Below are 19,429 nucleotides of genomic sequence, written 5' to 3' on the forward strand. Positions count from 1 at the left end.
TTTTTCGAGACAGGGTTTCTCTGTAGCTTTGGAGCCTGTCCTGGAACTCCCTTGGTAGACCAGGCTGGCCTCGAACTCACAGAGATCAGCCTGCCTCTGCCTCCCGAGTGCAGGGATTAAAGGCATGCGCCACCACCGCCCGGCTCGACACTACACATTTAAAAAAATGGCAAATCACTTAGATTCTTATATCCTGGGGCTGAATAATTTTCCTCCTTTCTTAACCATCTTGTGATAAAACTGTGTATATGTACATGGGTAAGTGTCTTTTGATCTTATTCCAATTGTAGAATGACTGAAAAATAGTTTGAAGCTATTTTTTTTTTTTTTACTTTAGTGTTTACCCAATAAACGCAACTGCAATGAGAGAGGCATAATATAAAAGAAACCTTCCTAACCTTAAGTTAGATTGCTGCTGGTCCTATCTGAAATGCTTTTTAATGTAGTTATACCTATTTGTCATCCACAGTGATGAAGATACAACTCAAACTCAAGCCTTTGCTGACTGCAACATTTATAGAAGAAACCTCACACTCTGTTATCAGGGCACAGTTGCCAGCTTCCCTGGTCCAGCGTGCCACTTGGTGAGAAATTGGTGACACAGTATACTCACTGAGGAGCGGGGGCAGCCAGTTCACATTGACCTCACAGTGGGAGTCCAGGAAGGTCAGCACCTCGCCTCTGGCCACAGAAGCTCCCAGGAGTCGGGTCCGGATGAGTCCTTCCCTTTTCTTGGTGCGAACAATTCTCACTTTGGAAAACCGAGCCATGTAATCTTCTAACTTCTCCTTCAAGTGTTCTAGGAGGGAAAGAAAACATGCAGGAAAAAGGCCAAGTGTTAGTCACAGCGGACTCCTTGGCGGTTGCTGTGCACCGATCATATGTGAATGGCAAACCCAAGTGGAACAATCTCACAGCCTGTGTTTCTGCTCCCTTCATATGGAGGAAGGTTCTAATAAGATTTTATGCTAAGGGGTTTCTGTATTTTTATTTCCTCCAAAGCTTCATAAACCAGAAACGTTGGCCTTTGAATTCCATGGACGGCGATGGTACACCAGAGCTCAGTTACGCAGCTAATGTTGGCCAGTGGCCACCATGTTAATCCTGACCAGGATGCCAAGATGGGCATTGGCCTTCTAGGTCCTGCTGTGCGAAGTCAAACGTACATCCTGGCATATGGGCTCTTCCCGACAAGAGGGATCTTTTACAGCAAAGTTTTGCCTGGTATTTTGTGTGCTGATAATGGTGCATGTAAAATAAGAAGGGGAAAAAAAAATCTGTCAAATCAGTAAGAACCACACAGCTTCCCGCTCTGCAAGGAAATAGAAAACTGTGAAAGAAGTCCAGTTCTGATTCCTAATTTGAACTGGAAATGTGACTCACTTGGTATTGAAATAGATGACAAAAGGAAACCCTATTCTGTCATCTCGAATGTTGCTGTCTAAGATTCGGAAATCATTTGCACTCCTTAAAACTGGCAACGTTTCTTTGCTGATTAAAAGCAAACTGTGGGAACAAAATGAACTAAAAAAAACCGCGATTTACATGATAAGGTATTTTCTATTGACTTTAAAATTGTATCAGTCTTTCAGCTCTTCTAAAGCAAAATGATGTATTTGGTGACTTTTTGTATGACATGGACTTAGATATTTTTATTCCCTGATGCTCCTAGTACATGCATAAGATATCGTGCTGGCTAGTTTTATGCGAACTTGACAAAAGCTAAACTCATCTAAGAGGAGGGAGCCTAAATTAAGAAAATGCCTCCATATGACTGAACTGTAGGCAAGCCGGTAGCGCACTTAAATAGTGATTGATGGGGGAGGGCCCAGCCCATTGTGAGTGGTGCCACCACTGGGCCAGTGGTCCTGGGTTCTATAAGAAAGCAGGCTTAGCAAGCCATGGAGAGCAAGCCAGTAAGCAGCACTAGTCCATGTCTTTTGCATCAGCTTCTGTCACTAGGTTCCTGCCCTGCCTGAGTTCCTGTCTTCACTGCTTTTGATGATGATCTGTTATATGGAAATGAGTGTGAAATGAACCCTTTCCTCCAGAAGCTGCTTTTGTCACCATGTTTCCTCACATCAAAGAAACCCCAGCTAAGACAGATAGTCTGAGGGTTTTCTGATGTGAGTCACCAATCTCATGGTTTAGAATGCGGTATGCTATTATTTGTTCTGTTTTTTAACTTTCCATCTGTTTCTGTGTATCTATAACCAGAGTAAATATTCCAGAGACAGAAACAGCATGAAAAGCTAAGACCTACACAAATCACCAATCTATTAACAATGACAGTAATGAAAATTTCCTGGAAGAAGGTCCAGAAATAGAATTCAGAAGAATGATCATAGTATGTTCAAGCAACTCAAAGAAGGCATGCACATATTCCAGAGATCAAAACAAAGAGCTGAATGAGAAAGTCAATACAAGATATGAAAATAAAACCCAGTAAAGAGACCTGCTGATGAAAACCAAGCTACCATGATGTTGGAAATAAAAAGTTCCATCAGCTGAGTAAAAACCTCACTGGAAAGTCCCCTGTGCTTATAGATTGGTGGGTTTAATAATTCCCAAATGATTCTACACAGAATTTGAAAAACAAAACAAAAATCTTAAAATTTATATGGAAACACAGAAGGTCAGGTGGCTAAAACAATTCAGAACAAAACAAAACAAAGCAAAAATGGCCCCAGTGGGTACTTCAAGACCCATGACTACAGATATGGATCTGGCTCAATTTACTGGGTCCCAGAACTAAATTAAAAGTTGTGAAGGTAGAATAGGAACTTGAAGAGATGAGAAGAGGTTGATAGGTGTTGGAGGGAGGAAAAAGAGGACAGAGGGTGAGAGTGACCAGAATGCATTATATAGGCATCTATAAAACCTTCATATAAAATTATTATTATTAATAAGATAATAATAAAAGTGATGAACTGCTTGCGTAGGAATCCAGCTGTACACACCTGTATCCTTCTCAATATAACTTGGGGGATGGGAGGCTCCAGATAGTCTTTCTGTTCCTTATATTGCTCATTCCATGTAATGAAATCTCTTATTTCAGGGCCCTGGGGATATCCTGACCTTCGCCTGTATCCACTAAACAGTGGGAAGATCTATGAATCTGCAAACCTCAGGCCCTTCAAAGTTCTCTGCATAGAGTCGCGAAGGCTGCTCAACTACAGACTGCTGAACACTGTTCGTGGCAGTTCTGAAGCACGTGGAATCTGACCAACCACAGAGAACATTACAGGAAGCAAATGTGTGATTTCCCATAGTCGACTAATTCATACCAGGTACAACTTAGCTTTTCTTTTACTAGCCTCACGTCTGTTTCTGTTGAAGCAAGCTGTCATATAGCCCAGGCTGGCCCTGACTTCCATCCTTGATGGACTATAAACTATATTGCGAAAGTTTTCTTCCATAAGTTCCTTTTGATTATGACATTATACCACAGCAATAACACACAACCTAAATAAGACAGAGTCCACACTCTTACAATGGGGTTTGCAGAAGGGAATGAAGTAGATTGTCACCTTACACAAAAATAGTTTGGCGTATTGAGAAGAGAGTAAACTGATTTTTTAAAATACACAGCATGTCTATAATGTGTATTTATTTCAGTTCATTTATTACTAATCTGACTTGTGTATTCATTACTTACTCCAACTCTTGATGAGGTACTGCTCACAGCACATCACGGTAGCATTTAAGCATTATTTTCCTTTTTCACCGAACATTCTCAAGAGCTATTTAAAAAAATGAGTTTTGTCTGCAATGACAAATATTTCTCCTATAATTCACACTTGCATTTATAATGTTCCTCAAGCTTTTATATGAAAATAAGAAACCTTAGCATAATCTATAGCTTAGAATTGCTCTGTTTAAATTAACCTGTGAACTTTTCATCTCCTTGAGATAGTGTATTTGTGTAATTTATTTGGGTGTTGTAATTGTTGCCTCAAAAAAGGGAACAGCTGTAAGTTGAAAATGGGTAAGCTACAGAAATCTTTTTCATGAAGCACTGTCTATAGGTATTACGAGTTTGGGTATGATTCATGCATCTTCATGAAATAAAAACATATTTTCTTTTTTTAAACAACTTGGTTCTCTTGTGACATTTGAAACACTCTCCTTATTGCAACAGCATAGGCAAATAGTTTACAGATGTCCTTTGTACTTCTAGTTCTAAATTCCAATATTTTAAAACGAGCAGGACAAAGGCAGGGGTTTACTGTCATACTATTTGACTTTGAGAAACTTAAGAATTAGGCCAAATATGTAAGCACTAGAAAGCATCTTTGATTCTCTTTTAAATTATTTTGTGTTTGGGTGTTTTGTCTGTTTGGGGATGTATGTCTGTGTACCATATGGATGCAGTCCCTGCAGAGGCCAGAAGAGGGCATCAGATACCTTGGGTTGTGAGCTAACCTGTGCCTGCAAGGGATCAAACCTGGGTCCCTGGAAGAGCAGCCATATACTTAACAGTGGGGCTATCAGTCCACCTCAGACTCGAAAGCATTTCAGTCGTACAAAACTATAACACATAGCACAGTTTTTAAAAAGGTTCTAGTTATTTATGTATGTGTATGCTTGTGTTTTGTGTGTGTTTGCATGAGTGTGTGCACACTCGGGTATCTGGGTACCTACGCTGGACAAAAGGGACTATCGGAGCCTTGAGCTGGAGATGTAATGTTTGGGAGTCACCTGACTTATGTGCTCAGACCAGAACTCCAGGCCCATGATTGAGCCTTGAGTGCTTGTCACCATTGAGAGCTCTCTCCACCCTAAGGTAGTCTTTCAATTTAAAGAAACCTGGGGCAATATGACATTTGAGTCACCAGTCTTGGTGTGGAAGGACAGACACACATTCCCAAGCACGGCCTTTTAATTTCACCTATTCTAGTTAAAATTATGAGCACACACAGCTAAGCTTATCAGCCTAATAATTTCAAAGGCAGTGTGGAATTAATCTTTGGAAGTTTGTTTTTCTATCTAACTTTCCTGTAAAATAGTAACTCTGTACCTCCCCTCCCCATCCTTAGGAAACTACTACTTTATTTTCTGTTTTATATATTTGACTACTACAGATGGCTAATAAATAGAATCATAAGGTATTTGCTTTTTGATGACTGTCTTGTTTAACTCAGTATAATTTCCTCTGTGTTTGCCCATACAGTACTATGTGTGTTATAATTCCTTTCTTTATATATAATATGAGAAGTATAATATTTAACAAATAAAAAATGTATAGTATAATAATAAATATATTTTATGCCACGCATATAATATTATATATTTTATGCCATATATATAATTTATATTATATTATGTCCTATGTTAGGAATTAAGAACCCAGGGCATTCTGAATGCCATGTAAGTGCTCCACTGCATTCCCAGAATCTCCTTACTTTACTGATCTTTACAAGAATAAATGCTATTTAATTATATTTGTAATCCATCTTTTGATCATTCACTCATCAGTTGGTGAACATTTGGATGACCTGCACCTCTGTCCTCTGTGGATGAGGTAGCTAAGGAAGTGGAAGAGCTGGACCACATACAACTCTGTATCAGTGCTGTGATGATCCACCATATTGCTACATTTCCATGGTAACTGCACCACTTCCAACAGCCAACACCAGCGTGCAAAGGAAACCACTCAGCCTAACATCCAGATGACTCTGTAAGATGTGAACGAAGCATCTAGAAAAACCAACCCTCCAAATAACAGTTATTCTGTAAATAAAATGAGTGTTGGCAACTAAAATACTTTCAGTATAGAATATAACTATCAAAATAAGAAATAATATAGAAATTAAAGCTTCAGATTAAGATGCTTCATAAGAAAAGACTCTGTGATTTGTTTTCTCTCTCACCACAAAATCGATGGTTAAGGAGCACAGTATTTGAAAATATACCCTTATTATGACAGAGTTATTAAAAACTGATTTCCATAGATCTGTGCCAAATCCTCTTTGCCTGTGTTTCCCCTCCCATCTTAAACATGGGGCCTTGTCTGCCTGGTGACTCTTAGAGTCTCTGCCTGTCATCAATTTTATCAGGGAGCTAAGTGACACTTTGTTCCTAATTACCTTTCTGAGTTAACCCCTGCAAACATATCTTCAAATATCTCATCTTCTTCTCATGATTCTAAGAAAACTCAGTTCTTATCTTCCCTAATTCTTCTCATCATTAAGACTTTTCAAAAAAATCTCATTTTGTGAGATTATTTATCTTGAGATATGAGGCAGAGATTTTAAAAAATGACTTTAACAAAGCACATTTCTCAACATACCAACTTTATTTTTGATTCTATTTTCTGAAGTCCTTGAAGGTAAAAATCTCATTCTTAAGTTCCACTAATTTACACGAATTTCAGTGTTTCTGTATTGTGTTTTGACCAACACCATCTTATGTGATCCTTAAAGTTATTTTTATTATATTACTACATTAAAGCTGATGTTGAATCATCAGGCAGTGGTGGCGCCTTTAATCCCAGCGTTTGTGAGATAGAGGCAGGTGGATCTCAGTGAATTCAAGACTGGCCTGGTCTATAAGAGCTAGTTCCAGGACAGGCTCCAAAGCTACAGAGAAACCTTGTTTCAAAAAGAGAAAAAAACGAAACAAACAATCAAAAAGAAGCCGGCATTGATGAGTGATTTATTTGAACCTGTTATATACACACTCACAGCTGGGATAAGTGTCCTTCTGTGAGCTGGTTTCCTATAGTGATTATTTTGAGAAATGGAGGGGCAGAGCAACTTTGTTTCCTCACGAAACCAATGAATGATTTAGTGTTATTTGTAGGCCAGGAATGTTAACTTTGTGTCAGAACCATTGCCCGGGATTGCGAGCAGCATCAATGAGGTACCAATGGGGTGAAGTCACAGCCTCTGAGGGGAAACAGGGGCAAGTAGCACAGCCACAAGGAGCATGTAATCTACCCCCAAAATCAAGGGATTTATAAAACATCTATAAGCAATTTAGAGTGATAAAAACACAAACTGATATACCTGAGAAAGTCCAAGTTAATCTTTAGGTACTTAGACAACATAAAATGTAGGGGAGACAGAAGACAAAGCCAAGTAAAACCCTCACATAATAGAGCAGTGCAGATATCACATGGGAACTGGGAACTTTTGCATTCACTGAAGACACCTGTGGCTCTTCATGGACCATATGCAACCAGGCATAGGAAGGAATGGTTTTTGTTTTTTTTTCTTCTTCTGTTTTCTCTAAATAACTTATTTAAATCACTGGGTGGAGATGCTATACAGGTAGAGTCACATAGACTACAATATCAAATTAATGTTTGTTCTAGTGATTGAATAATGGCACCAATAAATGCCAGGCTCCTCTGAAGACCTAAGGGATTTGGCTGGACTTCACAATAAATAAGGACAAATTGGAAAGAATTACACCGAACAGTTGGTGTGAGGAAAAACGCTGTGTCAAAATTTCAATTTAGTGGAGAGCAGAACTAAATTAAAGATCTGGGAATTGGTCCTGTTTTCAAGGCCACAGAAACTCCCAGTTCTTAACGATATTCTTGTAGTGCAATATAGAAGGAGGCGTGCAGGAAATGGTTTGTCTGCCCTTGTTGAAGAGAATTGAGCTGCTAACGATATGTCCTCTCAAAGAATTGGTCCATTTCTTGATAACACTATTAAGGAATGAAAGGGAAAGGGACCACACAAGATTTTGTCTTGGCTCAAAACTTATATATGAGAATAATGAAAAAAACCAATGCTGAGCCTGAGATTCCTGAATAATAAGCAATAAAATTTGACAGCATAATGGATGAACCTAATAATAAACAAGTCCACATAAATCGAGTGCTTGCAATAATGCCAGACACTATTCTAAGATGCATTCATGTGCTAATTATTTAATCTTCATTTTATGGATAAGGAAAATTATCCTTACTAATAACTGGGGACAATGAGCGTCAGGTAATTTAAAAATTTTCCTAGTGTCACACAGAAAAATAATGCTTGGACTATTTTACGCATTAAAAAGACACAGTGGGACATGTGCTGACTTGAGTGCCAAGGTCCTGTATCACCTGCTTCTCCATCATTAGCTTTCTGTGGGACCCATCTGCATCAGTCAGTCAGCTGTACCCACAAGGTGCTGGTGGCAAGTTTTCAGGCCCCCTCATCCTCTCTGCTCCAATTCCTTGCCAATAGTATCAGTGCTTAGAAATTTCACCTCTGCCCAGCCATCTGTCCCAAGTCCTCACCCAAGCATTCACACAGTCATCTGACCCAGCAACCCACAATAGCCTATAACTGCAATCACCCCAGCCGCTCCACTCAGATATTAATACCATGTCTCTGAAAGACAGAGCTTAAAGCCCTTCCTACTGCAATCGGAGAGAGGATGACATAAAACACAGAACCAAAGTCCCATTCAGCAGTGGCGAACTGGAAACTAATATCAAACACATAGCCAACCACCTATCTCCAGATGTTCAGGTCCCAGCACAAAATGCAATCAGTATGAAAGAGAAGACAATATGAGCCTCAAAAATATCATGAGTCATATAGTAATGATGCCCATCTCTAAACAGAGATGAGTCTGAAGAACAGAATTCAAAAGAACATGTCCAAGGAATTCAAGGACTTTATTTATTTATTTATTTTTTAATTTAATTTATTTATTTATTAAAGATTTCTGCCTCCTCCCCTCCACCGCCTCCCATTTCCCTCCCTCTCCCCTGATCAAGTCCCCCTCCCTCATCAGCTCGAAGAGCAATCAGGGTTCCCTGACCTGTGGGAAGTCCAAGGACCGCCCACCTCCATCCAGGTCTAGTAAGGTGAGCATCCAGACTGCCTAGGCTCCCCCAAAGCCAGTACGTGCCCATTGCCATTGTTCTTGAGTTCTCAGTAGTCCTCATTGTCCGCTATGTTCAGCAAGTCCGGTTTTATCCCATGCTTTTTCAGAACCGGGCCAGCTGGCCTTAGTGGGTTCCCCATAGAACATCCCCATTGTCTCAGTGTGTGGGTGCACCCCTCGCGGTCCTGAGTTCCTTGCTCGTGCTATCTCTCCTTTTAAAAAGGATATGAATTAGCAGCTGAATGAACTTAAATAGGAATACACCCTGATTGAGAGGTCCCAGAAAACACACACTAATAACTAGATAATGAAGACAATTCAGGGTATGAAAAGTGAATTCAACAAAGAGATTGAGATACTGAAGAAAACCCAAGCTGAAATAAAGGCAGAAATGAAAAATTTGACATCTCAAAAACAAAACAAAACAATGGAAAATTTACAAACAGAATGAATCATGTAGAAGATAGAATATTAGGATTTGAAGACAAGGTAGGCAAACTAGACTTCTCAGTTCATCAAAACCAGTAAGTTAAGAAAAGACAAAACTTCATGAATAGGAACTTAGGCACAGCACACACAAACACACACACATATATGCACACACACACTGAGAAAAAGAAGGAAAAAAATTTTAGGTCAATGGCATAGAACACATCTTTTGGGGCTCCCCACATACTTATACAGATCCTCAGGTTGTGTAACTTGAAGCATCTGGGAGAGCAGGGGAGGGGGCGATAAGGGAAGGGGACAGCAGTATACAGGTGATAGAAAACAGGCACAGGAAATGAGAGGGAAACCAAGGGAGGAAAGTGATAGAGGGTACAATAAGGGTTTGTGGGGGGAGGGGGCTACATAACATTCAGGATGCTTGAAAAAGCCATGAGGAAACACTTTATTTTATAAGCTTTCAAAATATATAATATTTTAAAAATATTTTAGCTGAAGTTACACCAGCACAAAAGTGGGATGTGTGTGGTAATCCTCTTTTCGGAAACCACCGACGACCAAACAAAAGCTCAAAACCCTGATGTAGACTCTCTCCAACTTGTTGGTCAAGGTTATCTAAGGGATCACCCCCCAATAATACAACTGCTGCCATTGTGCTTGGCCGCCCACTGGAACTTGAGAGCAAGATCCTATTACTGAAGACACCAGGCATTTTGTCATGGGATTATGAGAAATCAAGCTGGCGCCCTACTGGGAGCCCCTGTGACGACTAGCTGTCATGGCGCTGCAAGGAGCTAGTCTGGCTGCTGGAAAAGAAAGGTGCTGCCATGCTGGTTCCATTCATTTTTCTTAAAATATTGTTAATTTGCTCTTCTTTTTTTTCTTTTTCTTTTTTTTTTAAATTTTCTAGACAGGGTTTATCCGTAGCTTTTGGTTCCTGTCCTGGAACTAGCTCTTCTAGACCAGGCTGGTCTCGAACTCACAGAGATCCGCCTGCGTCTGCCTCCCGAGTGCTGGGATTAAAGGCGTGCGCCACCACCGCCCGGCTAATTTGCTCTTCTTTATGGCTAAATAATATTCTTGGAAATACATGATAGTATCTGAGTATCTGTATCTACTCATCAAAATCTATGGGCACCTAGATTGATTTGGTAACTTGGTTATTGTGAATAATGCCTCAGTAAACTGGGTATTTATATACTCCTATTGTATGTTGATTTGATGTTTGGTTTATTATTTGTATGAATGTATTGTAACAGCTATAACATATGGTAGCTTATCTCAGGGTTTTGAAGAATTTTCATGATATTTTCCATAGTGTAATAAATGAAAATTAAGTCAACAATGTATCAGGGTTCCTTTTATCTCATCCTTACCAGTATTTGTTAAATATCAGTGAGATTTGATATGTCTTTTCCCGATTGTTATAGAAGTCTTACGTTTCACAGTTTTGTTGGCCATTTGTACTTCAGCCAGTGTTTGTTTACTTCTGCCTATATATTGATTGCACTACTTGGTTATTATTTTTTGAATTCTATATATATATTCTGAATATTAGTTCTCTGTCACATGCATTCTTAGCAAGAGTTTTCTCTGACTCGGTAGGATTTCTGCTTGCTCTGTTGATTTTTTTTTTCCCCACAATAGAAACCTATCAGTTTGGCAAGACCCCAAACTTGGAAATTGCCAGAGTGAAACAAAGGGGAAATGCTTAAAGACAGTTTTAGGACTAGTGTGCTCTGCCTACTCAGGGAATGGACGCAAGATTTGACAGAAGGGACTCCTCTCTATTTCTATTGAAAAGGAGCTTGACCAGACTGGCAGACTGGCAGCGTGTCATTTCCCATTCTCGCGCCCCTCCTTATAAAGCGAACAAACTGTCCGTGTGCATCATGGGGCTGCGGAGCTCATCTGTTCCTACCTGGTCCAAGGGGAACCTCTGCCAACTCCTACTGTTACTTACTCTTCCAAGTGATCTACCGTCAACAAAAGGGTTCCAGTAGCCCTCTCTTTAGTAGCCAGCCTCCTCCCTCCATGTGATCCTCCAGCTTCTATCCTGTTCTTCCTGTTCTTCTGGCAGCAGCACTCTGTGGGGGAGTCGTTAGGGCTGCAGCCTCTACTCCTTCATCCCCTATCCTCTCTGAAGTGGTTGAAGTGGTCCCTTTTATTTATTCAAGAAGTTCTTTGGTGTCAGCACGAACGGCATTGCCCTAGATATCCCAATCATTTTCTTTGGGAAATAGGCACTAATTTAATTTCAAAGGGGGCTCTTCTGGCAGAAGTACCTCTTATTTAGTCTTTGAGTGAAAGGGGGTACGAGGAACCCGCACGGAAGTAGAGTGGAGAGGACAAAGCCAGGAATTTCGAAGGAAATGATTTTAAAGATTATTGAAAGATGAGAAAATCCATTCTGAGGTAGAGAGGTCTAATTGTGAAGAAAAGTCCTTCTGTGGCTGCCCTGGAGGGTTAATGCTCACTGAGATTCAGACTTTGCCACTAGACCCAGCCAGGCAGGGGTCATGCAGAAAGATAAAGACCTTGGGAAAAAGTATGAAGTGGCAAAAGCCTCTGGCTTGAGTAATTGAAAGCCAAACTGGACAAAGCAGTATGAAATATAATTTGGCCCTCGTCTCCAGGGAACGGAGGAAATGATCTAATAGGTCTTTCCCATTGCTGTCGTCTGTGACCTCTGGCTTACCATCACTCTTCCTCGTTATGTCGGAATGAATTGGCTATTTACTGCTGAACTCGTGAAAGCGATTTTTTCTCCCTAGGTAAGGAAACAGCCTAACGCTGCCCACATGCACTTCATTTCAACTTAATCAATGTCCGAAGAGTCATCTTTAAACAGGTGATATTATTTCCAGGAAACTCAACTGACTGGCTTGGTACATGGGATTCTTTTAGGGTCAAGCCAAACTTGAGAAGAAATTACTAAAAGGTAGGTACAATATATTCGCAAAACGGGAAGCAAAATGAAGTGATGTGGCCTTTAAATTGCCAATAAGCCTCCACAGTCTAGCGGTTCATTAGCACTGAAATCTGCTCAGGCTAATATTTTTTTTTTCATGACAATAAACACTGTAAAACACGGATGCAGGCTGACTGCATTTTTATTCTATAGTATTGCATAGATTTCCCTTCCTTGGGCAGGCAGAAGGAATGGGAGTCATTATTTAAACTTCTTATCAAACAATAAATAAATGGTAATGGCATTCTTTGGAGAACACACACACACACACACCACTTCTGTCACTAAGAATACGTGAAAGGTGGCTAATTTGTAATTTGCAAAGAGAGAGAGATCATTGTTTTCTGCACAGTCTTGATTAAACGAGGCAATAAATCATATGTCTAAAACATGCCAAGCATCTGTCAGACAGAGTGGGCTCAGAACACAAGGACAGCAGCAGGAGTTTTACAGTCTGTCACTGGCTTGACAAGGAGTGACGAAGGGCCACACTGCGTCTCCTCCACTGAGAGGCTGGAAATACGTTTCCTATTGTGAGTCTTTGGCTTGGTCCTCTTCATCTTCATTTAAATGGCTGAATCTCCTCGGGCCTCAGCAAGGATACAGCTTTCTGTGTTAATGATGTATCTCCCATGGCCCCAGGATTATTTTTACACTTGATCAGTTTCACCTAAGGAGGAGACTGCAAGCAGCCAGTAGCCTGCACAGAGAGGGAGGTATGGGGTTGATCTTTTTCACTCTCTTAGGAAAAACAAGCCCTGGGTTGCTAGTGTTTTGCAAAAGCTTCTCTCTTAGGAGAGATTTGCTTCCTGCAATAACTTTATATCAATTCTGCATGACTTTCCAAGTTTGCATTAGACTATGTTCTTGCTTTGAGTCTTAGATTCCCCTTTCTACCTATTCTATTAGCTGGAGAAGAAACAAATGTACTCTAAAAGGTATTACAAATGTAGCTGATGAAACTAAAAGTTAACAGGCATCCAATTTGATACTAAAACCCAATGCTCCTTGTTGAACAACCTATGTGTAAATAAAAAAATAATGACTATGCACATAACAGCAGCCTAGTGTCTGCTGAGAAACCAAGGACCCTGTGTGTGCCCAGAAGCTTTCAATGTCAATAGGGATACAGTGAATATCACATGGGAAGGTGATAACTCCTAATAGGAAGCTCTTATTGTAGGTGATTGATACAGAGGGATGACAAATTGACTGTGGAAAGGAAGGACCGAGAAGCTTAAATTAGAGGCGTTAGAGTTGCATAAGTTAATCAGGGAAGGGATTGTCTCAGGAATGAGGTAATAAGAAGGCCAAGGTACATAGTTCTGAGATGTCACTTCCTTCTAAAGTCAAAATGAAAAAGTGAAAACCTACTAAATGGCAAGCCTGCTTAGGCAGGCTCTTAGGAAATAACTATGCCATTATAGGACTTCAAGGAAACAACAGGAAAAAAACAAACAAACCCTAAAACAAGCAACAATTTCTCCTTTTCCCTTTGTGACTATAATTTTAAAAAGTTCTTTTTTTTTCACACAGAATCTCACTGAGAAGGGCAGGCGGGCCTGGAACTCACAATCCTCCTGCCTTAGCCTCAGCGGTGTGGGATGTGTAGGCATGCATAAACATGCCTGGGAAAAAAATTCACATTGATATTTTGAAATATGACATCCACAACACAACACACCCAACACATGCATGGGTAAAGACTGGATGCAAAAGACGGCATATTGTAAAGTGCTCGTCCCTGTACTTCAGCTTCCTGTTTCTTCCGACCTGAAATATTTCTCTCCGCAACCGCATTCGCTGTTTTCGTTATTGCATTCCTAGGGCACTTTCATTAGGGATTTTCATTTAAGCCGAAACCAAATAGCCAGCAGTCTCAGATTGGCAGTCTAGGGATTGCTCAGTGTTTTTGGTTTTTGGGTACAGCCCAAGGGACAGTGCTTCTAGCTTCACGTTAGTGAACTGTTCGTGTTTTCTGGTAGTTCTGAAAGCAGCTCACCTGCCCTGGCTGGTGGAAAACAAGTTGGCTATAGAAGTGCATTTCAGGCAGGTTTTAGTTTGTTTTTATTTCTTTTGTTGTGGAATATTAGTTGAGTATGTGTTACATTTGTTTATGCTGTAGAACATTTGTTCATTGTGCAAAGATGTGTTGCATTCTTTCACGTTTAGCTCTGTGAAGCTGTGTTATTTTGCCTGTCTAAAACACCTGATTGGTTTAATAAAGAGCTGAACAGCAAATAACGAGGCAGGAGAAAGGGGCTTGAAGGCAGAGAGAATAAATAGGAGGATAAATCTGGGAAAGAAGATCAAGAAGCAGGGAAAGGAGGAGAGGAAGACATTAGGGGCCTTGCTACACAGCAAACCACAGAGTAAGAAGTAAAGAAAGGTCTATAGAAAGGCATAAAAAAAAAACCCGAGGCAAAAGACAGACAGAATAATTTAAGAATAGTTGACTAGAAACAAGACAAGCTAAGGCCTGGCATTTATAAGAAAGAATAAGCTTCCATGTCTTTATTTGGGAGCTAATTGGCAGAACTCCAAAGAGCAAAAAGTTAAAAATGAAAAAGAAAAAAAAACGCTACAGATGATTCTCTCTAGTTTGTCCTACTATGGAATTATTGACTCCTTTCTTTCTAGAAAAAAATTTTAAGATACTCAATTTCCCCTGTCCATTCATCTACGAAACCGTGAACTGGGCAACAGTGGGACTGAGGTCCCCTTAACTGAGTGCAACATCTGCAAAGCAAAACCATTGATCACTGGTAATCTTAATGAATTAGAACTAATTTCTGAAGACCCGGTGTTTCCTCAACTGGAAAGGAAATAAATTATAAGAAACACCAACCAAAAAATCACATACAGAAAGCATAAGCTCCAGAGAGGAAAAGTCAAGTCCTAACCAAGCAGATGATTAATGCCTCTGCCCTACACAGAGCAGCACCGTCCTCTCTGAGAAGCTACTTAGCATCGTCCTCTCTTCTCTGCTGCATCCACATCAATCCAGCCTTTAAAGAGCATCCTTTGAACACCATCGCTCTCTGTTCTCTGCCCACACTATATTCTCACTAATTCCTGTATTTCACATACTGAAGGCGTACGTCACAAACAATGCCACACCTGTTTGGAATTATGATTAATAGGGTGGTATTTATTTAAAGGGGAAAAAACTTACAGAACACCATCCCAGCCCTCTGCACAACCAGGAAGGGAGTCTAGTCGCTGGCGGAGCAGGAAGTGAAGAGAGAGAGCAGAGGGAAGTGGCCACTTTTTTAAATGGAGAGAGACCACGCCCCAATGGGCTGGTATCTCAGCGGCTATAGGCTGGAGGAGCAGGAGGACATCCCGCAACACCTCCCCCTTTTGTTTAAATAAGAGAGTTCTAAACCTACTATGAAATTATATACAATAAGTACAAATATCCTATTCTAACTAGCTTAGGTCTTGTATAATAAATAACTTGGCCAAGTCATGAAAGAAAAGTAACTACATTTATATAGTCTTCAACCCCATCGAAGATCTGAGAAGGGAAATAATGTTACCTGGGTAATTAGAAAGTTCAGTAAAACAACTTCCAAAACATGCAACAAATCACAGAGACAACTAGCTACCTGGGCAATCACCCAAAGTCACGTTAGCAGCGTTGAAGCAACCAACTTTGGCTAAGGCCTAACATAACTGACATACCATTTTCAAAGGCAAGCAACTTTTCAAAACTGTCTTACCCTGTCTTGGCAGGATATGACAGTCCTGTTTTATCCATTGATGCATGCTCTGTATCTCTGTCAGTGGTTGAGGTATGGGCATTTCTTTTGCCCAAAGGCCAGTTCTGCCAAAAAGAAAGGCTCCAGGTGGAGTATCTTTGGTGCTCAACATTCTCTCGGGAATAGAGCAGTGTTGCCAAGAGCAATTGTGTCTCACTACCACAAAACTCTGAGTTAGATTAAAGGCCATTTTCTACAGCTCTTTGAAGAAGTTGAAGATTATCTATCTATACTGAGTATAATCTCTATATATCTAAAGAACCTGATTAGTCTAATTATAAATGACAAACTTAGATGACTATTAATCTATATAATTCTCAATATCTATCTAACTTAAAGACTAAGACAATAAATGACTGTGAAACAAATGAGGACAATGACCTCCAAATATAAACAATGTACAAATATACATTGCAGTAGGTAAATATATATCAATACACAAACATTATATAAGTATCTTAATCAGAGGTAGAAATGTACACTGCAATATGGTAAATATATACAATATATATATCAATACAATATATGTCAACACATAAAAAATATTTTAAACAGAGGTAGAAACATGCATGCATACAATAGTCAATATAATTTAACTTTGTATCAATATACAAGAATCTATACCAATATATTTGTCTAAAAACAGTAACTCACAATTATAAATCTATTATCCCATCAACATACACACATTTTTAGTTGTGATGTTTTTAAATCTTTGTCTGTCTGTACAGGATCAAGGCTTCATGACAGCAAGGACTGTCTGCTTTTTCTTTACAGGTTTATCTTGAATGTTTGGATTGCTACTTGTCATGTAGGATGTCAAGCCATGAAGAAGAGGACCCTTTAGTTAGCAAGCCCACCTCTACAAGTCAAAGCATTTGATGTCACTCTTTCCTGTATCTGCTATGATGTCACCCATGCTCAGGCCAATGCCATGTTCTCGTTGCCTTTGTCTATCACAGATTGATTTACTATCTCAAAAATTAGGTACCATAGAAATCCGATTTCTGTACTCAAAACAAAACTGTAGTCAAATCATTCTCTCAGCCAGTGCTCCCGTCAGGAGAAACCCCTTAATGTTTCATCAAGTGTTTTCTCAGCATCAAAGTCATAATCAGATATGCCTGCAGAGCCTCCAGCTTCATCCGTCTTTGAAATGTTACCTTTTCCAATCTCACACTGATGATTTCCCTTTTTGTAATAGAGAATCTTTGTCTTCCTTTTGTCTTCTCTTTCCTAGGCTGACTGACTCTTGTTCAAATAAGACAATGAATACTGAAATACCTTGAACATACACAATATTCTGAAGTTAGGTCTTTCAAAGCAATTTCCCGAGACAACTGGTCTTTGCACGTACTTTCTTGTATAACCTTAATGTCTCCCAATTATTGTAAACTTGGAATATTTCTTATCATTTCTCTAGCCAATTTCCAGTGTTTTACTTAATCAATTGCTGCCCTTCACCAAAGGAAAAGGTTAAGAAAACGTATGTTTGAGAATCCCTGGGGATAAGAACCTTTCTTGTCTATTTTGGTTTGTAGAGTTTTATATCATTTCACCATAAAGGCAAATGGTAATATGTACTTGCAGAGAATATTGACAAGAGCAAGAAAGGTACAGATTTCATTTAAACTATGTATGTATAGTTATATACAGACTTGGGTGTATTATAATTTTTAGGTGTATAGTTAATAACAAATTTTCTTACGACTTTTCCAGATATCCGTCTATTATTTCATTCCCTTCTTTTTCCCTCAATCCTACAGAAAAAATTATAGGCAACTAAAGAATGCTGATAACATTCTATCGAGCAAGCAGATTATATTTGAGAATATATGTGTATATGTATACTTACATACATATGTAACATATATTTATATAGATACATGTATGTAATGACAATTAATCAAAAAGAGGTCATGAATTTGAAAGAGATCAAGGAGAGGACATATGGGAGCATTTGGAGGAGAAAAGGGAAGGGAGAAATGATGTAATTACATTATAATCTCAAAAAGTAAGACATAATTAAAGCAGAAATGTATGGAATTTTCAAGGAAGTACTTAAGCCACTTGTGTACTTGTTTTAGAGATGAGAAGGAAACACAAGCCATAGGTAGACATAGGCCAAAACTTAAAAAATAATTTCGATTTCTTTCAAAGTTTCCTACTTTTTGTGATTTTGCCAGCTTCCAAGATTTTAGAAGATGTTCACAATCTCAAGCAGTGCTGTTCCAAGACAGCAAATGATTTGACCAAATCTTACATAAGTGCAAGGAACACAAAAATAAATATAATACTTTAGTTAAGCATATCTACTTCTCTAGTGGATATGAGATGGGCATTATCTGAAATGTAAAACAGGACTAACTGAGTAAGTAGATTACTCTCAGGAGAAGCTCCAGTGATACCAGTTTTGAGTGGGTGGTTGAGGGCTGAAATGGGCATAGCTGCCTGCCAGATTCTTCACAGGGTCCTTGTTGATGGGAATGTGGCTATTTCAGGGAACCAGAGTCCACAGAGAGAATTTGCTGTGTTTGCCTGGACTGACCTCATAGAGAATAAGCTGGGTGCTAAGAAACTTTAGACAACCTCCAACAGTTGAGGCTGCCTGATCAACCAAAACCTGGGACATTAAGGCCTAAAGCTGAAAGATGAGGAATTCTGCCCACAACTTGAATAAGCTCAGAAGCAGATCCGTTCTCAGTTGGCCCTCCACAGGAGACTGGAGTTTGACATCGATTGCTACCTTGGAGACCACCGTCATAGGACCTCATTAAGTCACACTGACACATAACTCTTGGCCATAGAAACAATGGGATAATTAATGTTGCTGTTTTTAAGATGCTGAGATTGTGGTCATTTCTCATGCGTCTATGAAAAAATGATGTGAGATTAAAAAATATCAGGTCAAAGAGTTAATATTTTTCTAATATCAAAGGTTTAGGAATACTGTGATAATTTTCATTCTTTCCATGTGAAGTCTATAACCATAACTCTATACAATGTAGTCATCCCAGAGATTGGCTAATGTATGCCAAGAATATTAGTATCAGCAGCTGCTGCTGGGAGGCCTGGTATTTTTTCAAATCCTTGTAGCTTGAAAGACATGTGTCCAACGTTGTGCTGCATTGCCTAGCTAAATAGAGTGAAACGGCTTCCTCGTTAGGACTCAGGTAACATTTATTATTCAGACTTTTTCTGAGGCCATCTGCTTTCAGCGTCCTGATGCTCTATACGTTTGCTGAAGGAAGCTGACAGATTCGTCTGAGAAGAAATATTCCATCAAGGGACATTTTGAGGAGGTTGGGTAGTTGAGTGGACAGGCAAGAACACTAAGCACCCGGCAGCAGGAGCATGGACGAAATGTAAGGCAGAGAGAGAATTTTGCAGATTACTCATCGCTCAGGTGAAT

The 19,429-nt window shown here is 39.6% G+C and overlaps 1 protein-coding gene across 1 annotated transcript in view; it reads right to left on the reverse strand.

The window, feature by feature from the left end:
• The window catches only part of Galntl6 (polypeptide N-acetylgalactosaminyltransferase like 6), a 1,036,720-nt gene that overhangs the window by 178,656 nt on the left and 838,635 nt on the right, over positions 1-19,429 (reverse strand). The window contains exon 5 of the mRNA XM_013354103.2: positions 614-799. Coding sequence (XP_013209557.2) covers positions 614-799 — 186 coding nt within the window. The remainder of the gene's footprint in view (positions 1-613; positions 800-19,429) is intronic.

Source organism: Microtus ochrogaster, unplaced genomic scaffold (assembly GCF_000317375.1).
Source record: "Microtus ochrogaster isolate Prairie Vole_2 unplaced genomic scaffold, MicOch1.0 UNK28, whole genome shotgun sequence".
In the NCBI taxonomy this organism is placed as follows: Eukaryota; Metazoa; Chordata; class Mammalia; order Rodentia; family Cricetidae; genus Microtus; species Microtus ochrogaster.